Below are 18,543 nucleotides of genomic sequence, written 5' to 3'. Positions count from 1 at the left end.
GTAAATTTCCATTAAGTGAAAACCCAGATCTGAATCCAGACTGTGGTTTTTCTGTCCCTGTGAGCTGGCATGAGTTAGGAGACTTGTGCAGAACTGTGAAATCGCCAGGCTTTGGAAATACAAAATCACAACAGGGTGTTGAAGCTGTAAACCAAGACAAACAGTGTGTCACAACCAATTTAGCCAATGACATGGAAAAACAGACCCAGATAAGCAGAGGAAGATGTGATCCTTACTTAGGAAATTACCAAATATTCAGAGTCAAGAGATAAAGACACTAGATGAAGAACATTTCCTTACCAGCCTCCCCTATGCACAAATGTCATCAAGTACTGTATTAGCAAATTCATTTGGAAGATAGAGTAGTGCATCTGTAGTGCTTCCTGTAGGATTTGCCCAGATCTACCCAGTGCACTTCCCCTGTGCTTGGTGCCATGGAGTTAGCTCCATGTCTCTGATGTAACCCCCTGGCCCCTTCCATCTGCCCACACTTGCACATAAGCATAAAACACATTCAGCATGTGATTCATTTTGGGGACAAACCTGTTCCTCATCAATGGGGATGACAAAATCCCCAGGGGGTACCACCTCAGGAATGCCCTTGTTCCCTCAGTCCTCTTACCCTGTATCTTTTAGCTCACTTGTCGTTTACTCGAGAACCATCGCATGCTTGCATCCTCTGTGCCAGCTACCCAGGGATTTGGGAGCTGCAGGGAAAAATGTGCTTCTGTTGTGCTGTTGGACAAGTCAAATGTCATTCTCCCTGGTTTCCAGAAGTGTCAGTAAAAGCAGCATCAGTTCACTTCCATAGATGACCAGAAAAATAACAATTACTATTCAAGCTGGTTGATTGTGTTTATGAGCTTAATGCAATACTGCAAAATTACAACTGAGCTTTCTGCCAGCAACTGCAATAGCCATGTCGAAATGTTTGGGGTTTGAATTCCAGCAATCAAAGTGATATTAGCTTTTTTTCTTTTTCCAGAGAGACAAGAGAATGGCGCTGAACAGTAGGTTGAATCCTTCTCATGGCTTTGAAATCTATCACAGGGCACTTGTAAATGTAGCAGATTTTGCATAAGGTTTTCTTTGCTCTTTCTCTGTTTAAACATAGTAATCAGTTGCCACCCCAAAGAGAATTACCCTGTTGGAAGTGCTTCACTTGCAGTTATTGTAGACATGTATGCATGATAAGCAGCTGTTTCAGTATGGATAGAAATGTGGTGACTCTCAACTGTTTTGCAGTTGATCCTTTTGAACAGCTTATGCTGTGCCACAGGACTCATTGGCCCAGTCTCTTTTTCTTTTTTTTCTTTTTTTTCCCCACTTTTTGCCTCATTGATTCTTCTCCTCTACCCCTGCCTCTTTTCTCACTCCCCTTATTTTGTTCATGTTTTCTTTCTTTTTAATGTGTTTCCTTTTTATTCTGGATTACTTATATATATATTTCTCTTGTTCCCCATTATATCATGTTCCTCTGTCCCATCTTGTTTCCACTGCACCATTTGCACAGGCTCAGTTGAAATACTAGTAGCATAAGAAGTATAAGGAGAGGGAAACTGAGAAAGATCCATTGGAAGATACAAACTAAAGACCATTGAGCCTGGCAGTGCCTGCTTGAAAGAACAAAAGCAACATTTAAGCTGCTGATTTACTTGGTAGCCCTGACTCCCTGGACATCTGAAGTGGTCCTTCTGCGCAATTCAACATGGCTAAAAGGCTTGCATTGACAAAAAAATTATTGCTCCTTTTCCCCCAGATGTACCTCTTCTGTGGAGTCCTAGATTAAACCCAGAATCATGAAACTTGATTTATTACATATTTTAAGATAAAGGTATTTTCAGAAATGTTGGTATATGGTGTTTTCCACCGCTCAACCCCATGCAAAGCCCATTTTTAGCCTGTCAGTTTAGACTGGAGTAGATGCTGCCTCCTCAGGACCAAATATTAGTTTTGTTTGGATGACCAACATGTGTGCTGGATGCTTAAATGTTTTCTGACTTCAACAGGGCCCAGTCAGGTAAAGAAGGAGTCAAACTTCTTTCCGTGAAGACAACTTCTTCTGAGACTGGTGAGTATTTCCTTTGTGTGTATGTCTGTTTCCCTGTCTAAGCTCAGGGAAGAGCAGTTTTTGGGATGTCATTTCCAATAGCAAACCCATCATCAGTTCCTGTCAGGTCAAAGTCACTGCAAAGAATTCCTCTACAGAGGAAATCCCCAGACTGGGATCCTGTAGAGCTGCGGTTCAGCTGTACTGTGCTGTACTGTAGTGTGCTGCCAGTATTTGGGAATGAGAAGTATGACTGGTTTAGGAAAATACTTTATTTAAATCATTGATGGTAAGTGATATAGCTAGGAATGTTCAGGAGTAACAGTGATCATGCTATTTATCTGCTAGATCTGGCTGTACAAAGAAGTTTGAAGACTGGTAATATCAGAATCACAGAATGTTCTGAGTTGGAAGGGACCCTCAGGTGAACTTAAGTGTCAGAGATCAAACCGACAACCTTGGTGTTACTATTACCGTGCCCCAACCAACTGAGCTAATATCCCAGGTATCAAGAGGTTTGGGAGTCAGTGCTGTATGTAATCAGGATTCTGTTGGAGCTGGTGTCAGCAGTGTTCAGTCAGCCCTGTACTCAGTCACCCTTTGCATTCAAAATCCTACACTCATTGCAAATCCTTCTGTCCTGTGCTTCAGGGTCTTTTATTCTTTTTTCTTCTTTTATTCTTTTACTCTTCTATTACCACAAAATCTGTGGTAATAAAGTGTAAAGGAGCAAAGGTTACTGATAACATGCGCAAAAGAAAGAAAATTCACAAAGCAAAGAGATGGATGCAGTTATAGGTTCTGCAAAAAAAAAATGGAGTGGCACAAAATAAGACTGAGGCAGAACAGAATTCTGACTAATCAATCAAAACCTCTAAATCTCTCATGGCAGAGCTTCACCCAGTGCTTTCTCAGTCATGTCCCACCTCATCTGCAAAAGTCCTCCCAGAAAGACAATCTCTTGCTTTCTACCTTTTAGGTGTAATACTCTTTTTGGTTTTTTAGCTTTTTGGCCATCTGTTTCTCCTACTGACATTTTTGAGGCTGACCAATAGCTGCTCTCTCCTTTTGTCCAAATCCTTGGGAAGTCCTATGAAATACAGCACTTGATCTGAACTATCCTCTGCGTGCTGGAGAGGCACAGTTTGGACTCCTGAGCCTTCTCTGCAACTCCCAGAAGCTTTTGTGCAATCCTAAAGATCCACTCTGGCATCTCTGGCAGCCCTTGCAGCAAACCAGAATCATGCAAAGTCCCTGTGGCCTTTTGACAAAGAGATAGGGGCTAGAGGAGGACAGGAAGAGCTTGCTCCATCACAGGACATATCATTCTGTCCCACTGCTGCTAGGAAAAGGCTAACTACACTTTGGCAGTTTAGAGGCTGCACTTCAAAGCTTCATGATTTGGGATATATATATATATATATATATATATATATATATATATATATATATATATATATATATATGTATGTATATATATATTTTTTATTTCATTTTTTCTTCAGATTATGTCTTTGGGAACAGACTTTTGGCTTTGAGTATGGAGTAGTATGTAGGCTTTCTTAAAATTGTACCTTTCTTTTGAAAGCTGAATGAAATTAGAAACTAATTAATGGATGGTTTTTGATTGATTCTTCCCCCATCATGCCATTTCAAAAATAAAGTGATTTCACTGACTGTAGAAGAGTTGGTTTTGGTTTACAGCAGGGTAAATGGGAAAAGACACTGCCTTTTTTTTTTTTTTTTTTTCACAAGATGAGCTTTGTTGCTTGTTAATCAGCTACTGGTTCACCCAATTTCTGAGCATCTTCCATCCAGAGGATGCTTGATATTCTTTTTTACTGAACTATGATGTGTGCATACTATAATTAGAAGGATTGAGTCATAACCACTTAGAGGACAAGATTCTTGCCCTCTTCTCATTAATACAATTCATATTTAAACTAGCTGCCATTTTCTCTTGACTTCTTACATCATTATATGTTTCAAAATTAAACATGCTTTCACAGAAATTGAAGTTCTGCTTTTGCCTAGGTTTTTAGAGTCACTTTAATTTTTAAATTAAAACACTCTGGCAGAGGGATCTGTTTCTTACAGTGGTATTTGTCACTCATACAGGTATTTCAGATATGTTAGTATGCCTCCCCATTTGAATCAGATTTGCTTGCTTCATTAAAACTCAGGCAAAAAGGCAAATGTTTCTGATGGTATAGACAAAAGAGCTGTCTGACTTGTGGGCCTTCTCACAACTACTGACAACAATTGCCCTGCATAAAACTTCTTTACATGTGTTCTTCTTTTTCCTCAGTCCAGCTGTTTAGAAAGTGTGTGTTGTGGCTGTCTTTGTACATATCAATAAAACTAAAAAAAGTTGTGTGTAGAAAGACTAAAATTAGAAAGATCTAAAGAGCAGTCTTAACTTTACAGGCAGGGCTACATCATCCTGTCAACTATCAAATGGCAGCTCTCCTCCCTAAGGTCAAGCATATCTATAATGAAGTTCTGCTTTGATATGTATTCAAGTTAAGCTTTATTAGAAACACACATTCTCTTTTTTTTTCTTTTTTTTTTTATTTTTGTTTTTTATTCCAAGCAGAAGACTTTGAGATTGTATAATTTTGCAAAATATATACAGGACAATTAAGGACCTATAAACTGTTCAAGCAAGCAGCCTAGGAAGACCCTGTGTCAGTATTATGCATAGGTCTTGATCAAAGTTTATGGTGAGTTTGATCTTGCCTTATTTTATCTGCCTAAAAAAACTCTGCCAGCTGCACATAGTTGAAAGAGATGTATGTGTCCAGAGGGCTGTTTATCCCATCTGCCTTGGACATCTATCTTGGGCTGGAATGGGCTGACCTGTGGCAGTTCATTGACTCCTGAAGGATCCTATTTTAGGACTTCTAAAATTAGGTTGTGAATAGGAAATGAAAGAAAAAGGAAATACTTCTTTTTCAGAGGCACAGCTGAATTAAATTTAATCAAGAGTATTATTTCAAATACCTACAATTAATGTGAAAGAGTACAGGAAAAGAACAGTTTTCAATTAAGCCTGGATTAAAGTAATGTTTTTTAATGGGGTAGTATCATCAGGAATGCTAGGTAAAATGGAGCTTTAATATTGTCATTTTTTATAACTCTTCTTAGAAAGATGGAATTGCTAATGGCTTTGAGCTCTACAGCACAACTGGTGTAGAATGGATGTAAAGTATAAAACCAGAGAAAACCAAACTAGACTCAGTAAATTTTTCATGCATGTTTGTCAGTGAACTGCAACACCTGATGCAAGATAAGTACCTGTTCTTGCATCTTACTTGAAAACTCAGCTTGGATAAAAATCATCTCAAAACTAATGTACAAATGCAGGACTTACAGCAGCCATTTCATGTTGATGGTACAGGCAAATTTAGGGCAGCTGTCCCTAGGGAGAATAAATGGTCTTTTACAATATAGTGTTCTAGAAAATCTACCTCCAAAAATATTTGACATTCAACATAGCCCGCAGAACTGCACACTTAGCTTGTCAATGATAGTTATATTTCCTGAGAATATAAGAGGAAGGGTTTTAATTGATGACTAAGAGATCAATACCATCAACCATGAGGTTAAAGTATTGCCTGTCTTGAAAACAGACCTAAATTTTTCTGTAAGGGTTCTTGTGCGTTATGCTGAAAAACAGCAAAGTTATTGATCACCTTTTTAGGACTCATGAAAAATGTTGAGGGATGAAAATTTCTCGGTAAATAAGAATTTGGGTGAAGCTACTCCATACAGGTGCATGATGTGTAATAGAAGCATTGATACCCAAGTGATGACTTCAGAATTTTCTTTTATGGCCATTGCCTGGAATAACTATTCTAGAGCAGGTAGAATGTATGAAAGGCCTTTTTAGTAGAAGCACACCAGTTCAACATTCAATGTAAAGTCTCATAGGGATGTGCAGGTGACATAATGTTTCAGACATGCTATGTATAATCCTGGCACCTAAGCATAAGCTGATTCAATAAAGCATGATTTATAACCAGACTGAGCTGTTTTGAGGTGAAAGGGTAGGATATGACTTACTTGGCTTGCAGAGATATTCTGTTCTGCTCTGAATTTGCTGAAAGGGTGTTAAATGTATCAGCTGAGGTAGCTCAGATTTTGGTGGGGCACCCGAAATGGAAGGTGGCTGGAGAAGGATTTGTGGCCCATGTCTGCATTAGGGCTTCCCAAGATACCCACTGTGGACAAAAAAAGAAAACTTTAGTGTTGCTACTGAACAGAGATGGGAAAATGTATCAGGCAAAGATGGATATTTGGGAGCCTGTTTTGCTTGAAACCCCTTTAACTTATTGCAATCACACTGGAGAAAAAGATCAGTTAATACCTAGAGGTGCTCTCTGATGACAGTGCAGTGCAGAGACAGCATGAACTGAGGAAGCAGGAAAACTTGTGTTCTCCATATGCTCCACATCTCTTCCAAAAGCTGCTGCTGTTCAGCGGTAATGATGGCCTTTGAGCTGTTACCTGCTGCTTCAGCTGAATGTATCTCAAGACAACCCACTGCTGTGTTAGGCCTTGGACGTGGAAAATCCTGTGGTGTTCTGAAAGTGTGGCCAGATGACAATGTCTTCATCGCTGCTTTCCATACCCTCCAAATCCTGAGACTAATTGTTCTGCCTCGCTCATCAAACCATAGATGTGGTTTTGGTACAGTGGGACAAATCAGGAGCTGGTGCAGACCTTGTTTCCTGTTATGCTGAGTACATCTGAGCATGGGCCGTGACATTTAAGAAGGTAAGAAATCTTTGAGGTTTACCTCATTAGGGACCCAACCCTGGGAAATTTACCTCTGCGAGGGGGCATGACTCCACAGTGGGCCATGAGGTTTCTTAGCATGCATTGGGACTTTGACCTCTTTCTCATTGTGTCTAGGGTCTATATGGATGTCTCTAGGAGCAGGTGAAGAATCTGAGTCACTAGATGAGTCACTCTGTCAGTGGAAATTCCCTTCCCTCTTCCACTTACTTGCAAGATCAGCAGTGTAGGTCTGTGAAGAGCAGTATGCTGGCACGCTGTGTGCTTAGGAGTGGTAACAGCAGGTGCTCCTGCAAATGTAGGATATGATATTGATTATTTCTGTTTCCTAGTCTGAGATGTACTTTCAGGGTCTTATGTTTATACCCCTGCACGTAGAACACCTAGAAGCTGCTTTATAGAAAAGGGTCTCCTTGCAACAGTGAAAGGTATCAAGTTCCTTCTTCCCTCTCCTTTTCTTTCTCATTTGCTGATACTCTATTTTTTGGGTCTTGTATTGTATAATAGCCTCAAGTTGTGTTTCTTTCTTCACAAGAACTGTAGAATAAACTTTCTTAGCTTGTGGCTGGACTCTGTGTTTACTCACACCACAAAGTTCTGACTGCACACACTTCCAGCTGAAACTTTTGGACAAAACTGTTGTCAAAAACATAGTCAAACTGTAGTCAAAATAGCATATGTTTCCTTCTGTGTTTCTAATTTGCTTTGTGAGCTGTGCATATCTATAAGGGTTTTTAAAGCAGTCTCTTACATTCAGCCTGCGGAGGGTCAGGTGATGTTTTCCCCTGGAAGCACTTGCTGACTTTCCAGCCTGCAGTTTTCTGAGATGCTCCTCCTGAGGGAGCCACCCCGTGCCCTTTGCTGCTCGTTCAGCAGCAATTGCCTCTCTGTTCTTCACCTGAACGCTTCCACACACCCTCTCTCTGCCTCGGTGGATTGTTCAGATCCTTCTGTTGTGCTGACAGTAGTGAGGAGCAGTTTGCAAGAAAACTTGTGAACTCTGTGGCAGGGGAGCTGCGGCACGTTGGAGGTGCTGGACCCACTGGCCCGCACCAAACCCAGCCACTGGTTTCCACTTAATGCGGTTCTCCAGCATCTTTCTTTTAGTTCAGTGTGGTAAAAATAGACATTTTGATTCCTGTGTCTGCAGAGGTAGTTTTATACTTTTATAAAAGATAGGCTTCTGCAATCAGATTTTATGAAAAGCTTGCTTTAATTCTTTGCTCCAAATCTGATTGCCACTTATAATCAATTTCTCGGCAGCAGATATTACAGTGAAATAACAGCACATCAAAATTCTTCCTACAGACAATGTAATCTGAGATGCAGTACAACCTATTTTTTATGTGAAAGACTCTTTCTACATTCTTTTTCTTTTAGCTTTCCCAATAATGTCAGAGGGTTTTACCCAGGTCAAAGACTTTCTGTACTCATAGTACTCAGTTTGTACTCTCTTTTATGTCATGATGTTCTGCAGTGTATGTGTATTCTGAATAATCAGATTCTGAATCAAATGTGGAGGGGCAGGAGGAGAGGGAAAACTGCAGTGAGATTAATACAATATCCTTCCACAATGGTGAGACGAAGAAATGTTTGTTCCAGAGCTTCAAAACTGATCTTACTGCAATCTGTAATTTCAGCTGATTGTACCCATTACTTATTCACATAGATTGGCATCAGAATGCAACATTAATGGTTGGAAATTAGTATATTTGTGAGTGAAAAATCAAAACGAATACTGCACAAGTGAAATTTTAATTAGGAAGAAAATGCTGAATTTTCACTGCAGCACTATTTCTTTTCTGGTTATCTTTCAGCTTGAAAGATCCCTCCATGGCTGTGTACAAAGTCTACTTTCCATGTACTTAAAACAAATATGTTGAAGGATGATGATTTATGAGTACATTTTTCTTTCTTGTACATCTTCCTTGTCTTTATCCTTTTGAACCATGACCATGTTGTAGAGGAGGAAGTGTACAGGGCATACTGGATCAGGCCCAGTGCCTACACTGCCAATTTCTTTGGGTGGATCAGCCACCAAAGCTCTGGCAGAAGTGTTCAAAGGGTGCCACGTGGAGGCTGTGTGTGTGAAAGACCAGTCCTGTATTGTACAAGTTGCTAGAGCAACATCTCCTTTAGTATTGAGGCTAAGGAGCCATCTATACCTGCATCTCTGCAGCCTCAAATCCAGTCACAGAGGATTTGTTAGAGGGTAGATCATATGAGGTGAAAGGAAGTGTGACAAACAGGAAAGGAGTCCAATAACATATCCTACACCATGGTCTTCCAGTAACCTGTAGCTTGGAGACATCCTCAATCAGGCTTTTTATCCTTGGTGTTTCATAGTTTTCAGTGGCTTTTAATTCCACAGATTTGTTTGCTGTGGTATCTGCAGCCCCCTGCAGCAATAAACCTGACAGTTTAACTACACATCAGTATATGACAGTAATAGAGACTTCACGATGCCTCTGTCTTTGTTTTTGCAATCCAATTTCAGACAACAATCAACAAACAGGTACAACAGTGGAGGATGAGAGGGAGAATAAAGGCAGGCTTTGCATGTCAGCTAAAACTTCCATGTCAGTGTCTGATTTCATTTCCCAAATATTCTGCCTAAGGCCTCTTTCTCAAACTGTGTATCATCTCTTTCAGTTTTTTAGAATTGCGTGATATATATGAGGTTGGCTTTTTCCTGCCCTCTGCCAATCTGTCTGAGCCCTCAACTCCTCCTCCATCAGGAGAGGTGTCACATGGCAGGACCACAGGTAAAGGGGGTCATGTTACACTTGCAGCTGTGCAGTTGGTAGCATTTTAACTGCACCAAATACTTTCTTCCAGTTCCCTTCATCTCCCATTTTTCTGAGGCCACTCACTTATTTTTCAAGGTAGACAAATGTACAATGAATTTTCAGCCCATTATCAGAAAGTTATTGCCATAATAGATATCAAATTAGATCAACTAATACCTTAGGCAAGAAACTGAATACCTATGTGGTGAGAAGCTGATGGTTCAAGTTTCTCCTGATACCTTCCATCTCCTGGTGTGTAACACTAGAGTTTGTGTCATCCTTCTCTAAATGCATAATCCAGAGAAAATGAAATCCTTTTTTCACTGATGATGTTGCACAGCAATTTCAATCTTGTTGGTGTATTTTGGTGAAATATACCCTTTCTCTTTCAGTGATAGCCTCAGGTTGCACCAAGGGAGTTTGGATATTAGGGGGAAACTTCTTTACAAAAAGGGTTTTTAAGCATTGGAACAGCCTTTCTAGGGCAGCAGTTGAGTCATCATTTCTGGAAGTGTTAAAAAAAATGTGTGGATGTGGCAGTTGAAGACATGGTTTAGAGGTGAATATGGAGATGTTTCTGGGCTGACAGTTGGATTTAATGATCTTAAAGGTCTTTTCCAAACTCAACAATCCTATGATCCTGTGACAGCCTTCAAAGGATCCAGGTAATGTATCTGGACTGGTTGAGCACCTCCACTGCACCTGTATTTTCTCAATCAGCAAAAAATTCAGTGTGAAATAATTTCTTCAATCTATTAAAATGCCATCTGTTCTAACAAACTACTAAACACAAGCATTTGTTTTTCATTTCCCTTATGGGAAGAAAGGCTTTGTCCATTTGTTTTGGTGGGTAATGGTCTGGGGACAATTTTGGGTTTTTTTCAATCTTGGAATCTATTTGTATCAGTTAAGGCTCTTTTGAGATCAGTATAAATGTCTTCTTACTTTTAGCTAGCCCAAATATTCTTCTTGGTTTGCCCTTTAAGTTGTAGCTGGGTATTTAGCAGAATATCAATCTGCTGAAACATTGAATTCCAAAATCAATCTGGACACCTCTCTGGGCAATCTCCAGGTGTACTGCAGCCCTGTATCCAGACCCATCCACTACCTTTTTATCTCTTGAACAGAGAGCACCTTTGACCACTTCTTCTCCAGTGTACAATCATTGTCTCTTCATCACTGAATTGTTGGCTGGCACTAATGTTTATAGACCTTACAATGCAAATATCTTCAGGCACATTTGCAAGCGTGGAGTAGCCATGACTTGCTTTAGTTTCACAAGGCTTGTGGGCTTCTGCCCTCTTGGAAGTCCAGCAGCAAAGCAATGTAGAACATCCCTGCCTGCATCCATCCCTCACCAGACACCGATACTGTAGGGGGACATTGCCCCAGGCAATAGCTGGGGGCAGTTCACTGTTCCAGGGATAAAGGGTTCAGCACCAGAAATCTGGATAGGGTGTGTGAGTGCCTGTGTGCCGTGGTCTCAGGGTCTGCAGAAAGGCAGAGCCACCCCTCTGGCCACCCCTGTCAGCAGGTACCTCTCAAGCACTCTGCCTTCTCAGCCAGTGCTGCTCCCTCATTCCATACTCTGATCAATGGTCTATTGGCTTAAGTGGGATCTTACCCAGGGAATTACATTACTCTGGAGCCTGCCCTTAGAAATGTTATTTTCCTGGGGTGCTTCCATGTAAATCTGTCTACAGGGCAACCAGCTGAGAGTGGAACTGATAACAAAGTACTGATACTTGCTATTGCTACTGGATATTATCTACTGCATGGTAATATATTTCACAATTAATTTCTCCTACAACTTCTTTTTTAAACAGTTTTTCCAATTTCTCTCTTCTGTCCCCTATTTAATCTTCTGTTTCTGTATATTAAACAAGGAAAGAAGAAACATGCAGAATGAAAAAATAAAAATAAACTAAAAAATAAGTGAGAGTTCTTGAAAATCTCATTCTTTTGCTAGTATTAATCTGTGCAATATTTCAACTGGTTCACTTTATTTTAGCTTTTCAGTACAAAAAAATTTAACAAAAATGTTTCACCTACCAAAAATATGTCTTGTTAACATGTTCCAGTTTTTTCCTAGCAGAAACTCGTGCTTTCCTTTGCTCTACCTGAAATTTGACATGATAAGAGCTTCTGAAACTCTATCTTAGCAACACTTCAAAATTATTTTAAAATATTTTTTTTTGAAAATTGAACACGGGAAGTGAACGCAATTTCAGCACAATATTGTTGAATGGTTTTCAGCAGATACCAAGGCTTCTACTCATCTCCAAAAAGCTGCACTGAATTAAAGTGTCTTTTTTTGCTGTGAAGAAAAGCTGTCTGAAAACTATTGATAAGTCTTTTCCATTCTCTTCAGGAGTGCAACTGTTTAATTTGGCTGCTAATTATTTAAACGCCTAATCAGTGAATTTTTTTATAATCCTAATTTGTATTACAATTTGCAGCCCTAGGCCATTGATCATTTGTAGCTTTTTAATACATATTCACTTCTCCTGGAAAGCAATGTATCACTTCCTTGCCTCTTATGTGGGCATGAGGAATTAAATTGTCTCCTGCAGGTGAGAAGAGAGCCAGGAGGAGATATTTGGATTTTCCTGCCCTTCTGCCTGTTTCCATGTGGCTCTGGCTTCTCCAGGGAAGGGATATTAAGAACTGTGTGAAGTTCTTAAATGTTCATCCTTGTGCTTTGGAGGAAGGGAGCTGATGTCAGTGTTACTGGCAAAAATGAATTTTATAGTTCCATCTTCTTATTTTTATAATTCAATGTTCTTATCATAGCTATAAAATAATTAAGTCTTCTTCAACCCCCTTGAGAACTGCCTTGGAAAGTACTTTATGGTAGTAACCCACCATTTATGAGCAAAGCACAGGGGAAATAATCTATAAAATAGGATGAGTGGTAAAAATCTGTTGTGCGGACAGTTTTTGCTGTTAAGTAAATCTGACAAGGAGACTGGCTAGTTGGTACAGTGGCCAGTCATGTGCTCCTCCTAGACTCGTTGATCCTTTTGTCTTTCCATGTTTATCTGATGCAAATGTATTTTCTGTTTCTTAGGAGAGCACTCATCTCATGGGAAGAATAAAACTCGGCAACTTTTCACATCTCAGCAGTAAATATGTAAGTTTATAGCCTTTGTTTTCCATCCTGTAACATTAGTGTTTGCTTGTCCCTTTAATACTTTTTAGTCTCAGTATTGTGCCATGTAACTAAAAAAAAAAAAAAGGGTTAAAAATGCATCCCAAAAAGAGGAATTACTTTAGTTGGCAGCAGCCTCAAGGAAAAATGGCTTAAACAAAGCTCAGCTGGAGCTTGTCATCGTGACCAGATTCACAGGCAAACTGGGGGGCTGAAGAATCTGCCAGCTCACAGAGACAGACCTTTATAGGCAAGAGCACGTGACTTCAGCTGCACAGTATTTCCTGGATGTAAACCCCTGGGTGAATTTTCTTTCTGTTTGTGTGAGAAATAATAGATTTTTAAGGGCAGATACCTATAATAAAAAAAAAAGAAATTTGGTACCCAGAAGTTCTTTATTCCTATTTTTTCCCACGAAAAATCTGAATCTTTTTCACTTCATGCAAAAGCCAGCCCTTTAGTTGAGGTGGTTTATTATGGCTTGAAATCCTCAGTGTTTAACATACATAGGAAATGCTGGATGGTATTTCTATGTGTGAGAGGGCAGAGAACATCAGAGCACCTCTGAAAACCAGTTTTTTAGGTGGTGCACTTTCCTTCGTGTATGAAGCTTTCTCAGGCACCACAATATTCACTTCCCATGGAGCTGCTTCTCTCATTTGTGGAGAACTGTGGAGAGCTGTGGTCCTTTGCTGAGGGTGGGAGATGGAAGCAGCTGTTGAAGGGACCTGTGTGACCAGGGTGGAGCAGGAGGCAGAGGACAAGAATGGCCTGAGGAACTGGGTGCTACAGAATGTGTGGAATGGACCCAACAGAGGCTCTGGCAAAGCCCAGACTCCCACTAGCACTGTCAAATGAAGCCGCTCTAGAATGGGTCCCATCACCCTCACTGAGAAATACCTGGTTGACCAGAAATGTGAAGAACAATCTTTGATGGCTTTGACCTATTCTCATTTCCCCTAGGTAGAGATCAAGCTTTCCAGATGCTAATAAAAAGGACAAAATTACTTCCTTTGTTCTTTGAATTAGAGCAGCAGAATACAGTTTTGCTTACATTACTGAAAACCCAGAAATGGTTCATTTTGGATGGATCCAGGACAAGGGCCTGGACAATTAATTTAATCCTTATTGTCTATCCCATATTGGATTTATTCTGTGTCTTCCATTTTAGCTTACTCTTATGTTCCACAACATCCTTACCTGGAATAATAATCTTGAGCTATTCCTGTCATTTCAGATGTGAAGCAGCCTGTTTTATCACAATATGCAGGAGCGTCTCACCAAAGTTGTGTTTCAATGGGAAATGTGGAGAGGCTGAAGCTTTTTTACCATCAGGACACTTGTGTTAATGACCAGGTTTTGACTCCTAAATCTCAAGCATCTCCTTTCCCTTCTGGAATGACATGTAATTTTTTGATGGCTTAATAACTGGTATATCATGTATATTTATTATTTTCACATATAGTAAAAGCAGGGAAACAAGGTTGAAGACAATGTAAAAACAAGAAGGGTGAAGATAATGTAAAAATTTGGTGATGTTTCCATAGTAGCTACTAAAAATGTTTTGTGCACACACAGGAAGGAATATGTCAGCATACTTTGTTGAACTTTTGGTAGCTAGGGATGTTTTAATTGTATGTTACAGAATGGAAACAGGGCCTGAGCCTTGATAAAGGACTGGGCAAACAGCCACTATGAAAATTAATTCAGTGATTTGCATGAGACTCCTCACTGTAGCACATGCTTTTCTTGTCATAAATGTTTACAGGGTGGGATGCCTGGCTGAGATGCTGAAGTGTGTGCTTCTTCTCTGTGAAGGGAGGAATATACCTTGCACTGAGGCTGTTTGAAATTCTGTAAATTACTGAATACAATCCTTTCAATGTAGCAGGCAATAGTTGGTTTTCACCTGTTCCTTGGCTAATTGCACTACGTGTGCTACAAATATGACTTCCATATAGCCTGGGGCACACAATGGGAATCAGCTAGGTAAGCAATTTCACAGATGAACTTTCTTCCCTGTGTTCTGAGTAATGCATGGGATTCCTGCGGGTTATTGAATAACTCTGGAAGTTCAAAGAGTGTTTCAAGTGCTAATTACAGACACTCTTAATTTGTACAGAGCTGACAGTTCCAAAATATCAAGTAGTGCTTCTACCTGTATGTACCCTACCTTTCTAGAACTATAAACGTTTGAAAGTTATATTACTGTGAGCATCTGCTCAGTCTGAATCCACTGACTGTAGCATTCAAAGAATTACCTTTTTTTTAATTGGGAAATGGAAGGAAGACAACTTGTTGTCTAAGTCCAGGACCAAGATCCAAGACAGTCATCTGAGTTTTGATACGTATTGATACAATGCATTTGAGGAACTTTTCTCTCCAATTTTCTTCTCTGAAATATTAAAACTTGACTAGCACTATAGTGAGAGATTGAGAAGATTTATTAATTCATGTCTATAGACAAATCTGAAAAGTGATTATTTCCCTGTGCTTGGCTGTTGCTCTTACTTCCAATTTGGCGGGTCTGATAATCTTCTGTCTTAGTGGCACCATGAGAGACTTCTGGTGAAGCTCAATAAAAGATGGGGAACAAGTGTCCATGCTGCAGCTGAACTTACATAGTTCATTCAGGTATTCTTGGATCATTTGTGTTCCTCAGGAGCAGAAAAGTCTTGGATGCCTACTTTGGAATGGTCAGGCCATCCAATAGTTGCAGTTGGCATCTGCAACTGTTCTGGTTCCTGATTGATGAGGTTTCCTTCAAAAAAAAGCAGTCATTCTGGATTTTCATGTTGATTAAGAACCTGAGGTATTTTGTAGTGTGTTGTATCATAGTGAAAGGAGAGTAGAGAGAAACAGAGAAATATTTTGAAATATCTGTGTTTTTTTCCAAAATCTGTTCAGAAACTACCATATTGTGTCAAGAAAAATAAATTTACTGCCTATTAAAATTTATTATCTTTACTAAGTAGCTCTCCTTTTCTGTTTGCAGAAATGCAATCCATTGCCAACAATTATTGTCCATTGCTCCACATGCCTGTTTCACAGAATGAGGTAGAGCCTTTATGGCAAGCCCGGAGAGCAGACATTAAATATTCTGGGCATGGTGGTGGCAGGGGCTCTGTGAAACCTTGAAGAAGCCATGCTAGAGGTGGCAAGTGGAAACTCCTCCTCATCACAATCAGTGATGGGGAGAGGAGAGGCCTCTCTGCAAATCCTGATACCAGAAAAGTGAATAACAGCAAAACAGGGAAGGTGTTTGAGCTCTTCATGGTGAGGGGCATGGTAGACAACCAAGCACTCAACAGAAGGCTGGGAAACATCTCTCAAAGAGACTGACTTGTGCTGAGTGTGTATGAAGTAAAAAGATGAGTTTAGTGGACAGCAGAAATAAGGGCCGGAGATCCTCTTAACCCCAGAAATGATAAAACTTTTGGTAAAAGGAGACACATGAACTTCCATTCTTGTTAAGAATCTTAAGGGAACTGATGTTTGTATGAAGAAGACAGATTTGCTTGAAGGATATCTGTAAAGCCCAGAAAGTATTTGAAAGAATATTTGGGGTGCTTTTCTTCTGTAGAGTTGGAGGTGCTGGAATTGCCTTTAATAGGAGGTGATGAACTATTTGCAGAGAGAACTCTGTATTTGAAGAAGTTACATGCAATGGCTTAGGTAGATGAAAAAGAAATGAAAAATCAATTCAGGTTGTCTGGCTCAACAGCTCTGCTGTAATATGTGTCTAAAAGAGCCACTAGAATTTTTCTAATCACTAGTTTGTCAAAAAAAAACCCAGAAGTTAAAGTTGGTCCTCCAATATAAAGTTTGTCTATAGGAGAATACTAGGAAAATGTATCTATATTTGTATAAGTCTTCTCACCAAAGTTTGACTAAATCCTCTGAGGACAGTCCCATCTAAATTTAATGTTCTTCAGCTTCTCTGTCCTAATTTGTTAAAGAAGTGAATGACATCCACTTCACTGTGAAATGAACATGCCCACAGAAATGTAATTAAACTGGATCTGCTTACAAATTAGTTCAGCTCATGAGTTACTTCTTAAACAAGTTTGTAGATCAAGTATATGATTGTGATTTATATGTTAAAATCCAAGACTACAGAACATATTGAGCTGGCAAAGATTTTGGGGTATCATTGATCACTGCCTGAAAAGTGTGCAGAGCTCAGGTTTGCCAGGAGAAGGTGTTTTCAGCATTTCTTATCTCAGGCTTAACTTGGGAAGGTGAGTCACTGTCTTCAAGCACAAAAAATTTCCCTCAGCTCTTCCCAGAATCTAACCCTGCTTAATAAAAGATTTGCAGTATTTTGGGAGTGACCAATTGCAGCATGCTGGGATTTTGGATGCAGTCCCAAACAAGGCAAGTGGGCACTGAAGAGAAAGAGCCAACCAAACACAAAAAAAAAGGGTGTGGCACAGTGTATTGACAATTGGCTTTCCACTCTAAGATGCTGTATCAAGTAAGTTATTTGACTCACAGAAAGAAAAATACTTTCATCATTATTTACAGAGAAAAGGTCTAGAAATGAGAAAAACAACATAGAAAAGTTGACAATAATTATTTCTAAAAGGTAGATGCTGAAAAGGTAGGCATTACATGCTTTTCAAGCACAAGCAGCTTATTAGCCTTCTAAGTACTTCTATATTTATCCTTCCATGTTTGGCTGAGAGCCTCATGATGGTTGCTCATGAATAGGCCAGCCTTTTGGGGTTTAATCTGCTTATTGGATCACAGGAATCATTCTGGCCCTTGATACTTCATTGTCTGTGGACAGAACTATTTTACAGGCACTGTTCAGAAAGCTGCTTAAATGAAAAATATTCCTCAATCTGTTTGTTGTGGGAAAGTTGTGCATCCTGCCAGCAAGGCTATTGCAAGGGAAAGCAGTAGCACTGTCAGGATACTTCACCTTCCAAAACCCCCAAAGGCATCTGTGGTTTTGGAATGACTCTGCCCCACTGAAGAGGGACGAATCATTTCACTGCATATCAGTGCACAGAAGACTTGGAGAAAGGCATAAGCACATCAGTCTCTCTGGCTTGGGACAGGGAGGCCATTGGCAGCATCTGTGAGACTCCTTGGTTGTCAGCAGCCCAGGATTTGGCTTTTCTGCCGTGCCCTGTGATGACAGCACTGCCTTCACAGCCTTCCCTTCAATTTTTGGGCAGAGTGCTGACTATTGATTTGCTGTTGGATTTCTGCAGCACTCCTGAGAACTCACTCACCAGAGCATTCCCCAGCCTCAGTGGTGTGCCCTGGCATGCTGGGCACCTCTAGCACAGTGCCTACAGCAAAGCACTCTCCTCAGGAAGCTTTAAACATACATCTCGGGACCTCTCTGGCACCATTAATTATGGCTCCTCAATTTCTTCAAATTAGAACCCTATATCTAATAAAATAAAAGAGCTTAAAGATTACTCTATTGATTTCCAGTTGAGGCAGCTTTTCCGTTTATGGCCAAGGGCAATCTATAAAACACAGACTTTAATTAACCCTGGTGAATGCAGCTGACATGAAACATCAATACCCTCAAAATTTTCAGCATAGACAGCTGAAGATCCACCTTGCACATTCCCTGTGGAGAGCCACAGCAGAGGCACTTCCCTAGCAGGCTGCACTGGGACAGGGACAGAAACCTCTCTGCTGCCACAGCCATCTTTATTGCTGGCAGTGCTGGCTGTGCCTGTTGGTGTCCCTCTGTCTTTGCTTCATCTTGAGGGTTGGACTAGACCTTT

The 18,543-nt window shown here is 40.1% G+C and overlaps 1 protein-coding gene across 2 annotated transcripts in view; it reads left to right on the top strand.

Annotated features, from left to right (window-relative positions):
* Positions 1 to 16,703, top strand: part of EMCN (endomucin) — a 53,630-nt gene extending 36,927 nt beyond the window's left edge. Inside the window, exons 8-11 of one of the 2 annotated variants that reach the window (XM_058838477.1) lie at positions 986 to 1,010; positions 2,010 to 2,071; positions 12,710 to 12,772; positions 14,028 to 16,703. In XM_058838477.1, the coding sequence (XP_058694460.1) occupies positions 986 to 1,010; positions 2,010 to 2,071; positions 12,710 to 12,768 (146 nt within the window). In that variant the 3' untranslated portion in view covers positions 12,769 to 12,772; positions 14,028 to 16,703. The remainder of the gene's footprint in view (positions 1 to 985; positions 1,011 to 2,009; positions 2,072 to 12,709; positions 12,773 to 14,027) is intronic. The other variant, XM_058838476.1, reaches the window with a different exon arrangement.
* The last annotated feature ends 1,840 nt before the right edge of the window (positions 16,704 to 18,543 follow it).

This window comes from Poecile atricapillus, chromosome 4 (genome assembly GCF_030490865.1).
Source record: "Poecile atricapillus isolate bPoeAtr1 chromosome 4, bPoeAtr1.hap1, whole genome shotgun sequence".
NCBI classification, from domain to species: domain Eukaryota; kingdom Metazoa; phylum Chordata; class Aves; order Passeriformes; family Paridae; genus Poecile; species Poecile atricapillus.
This window is presented reverse-complemented; position numbering and strand designations above follow the sequence as displayed.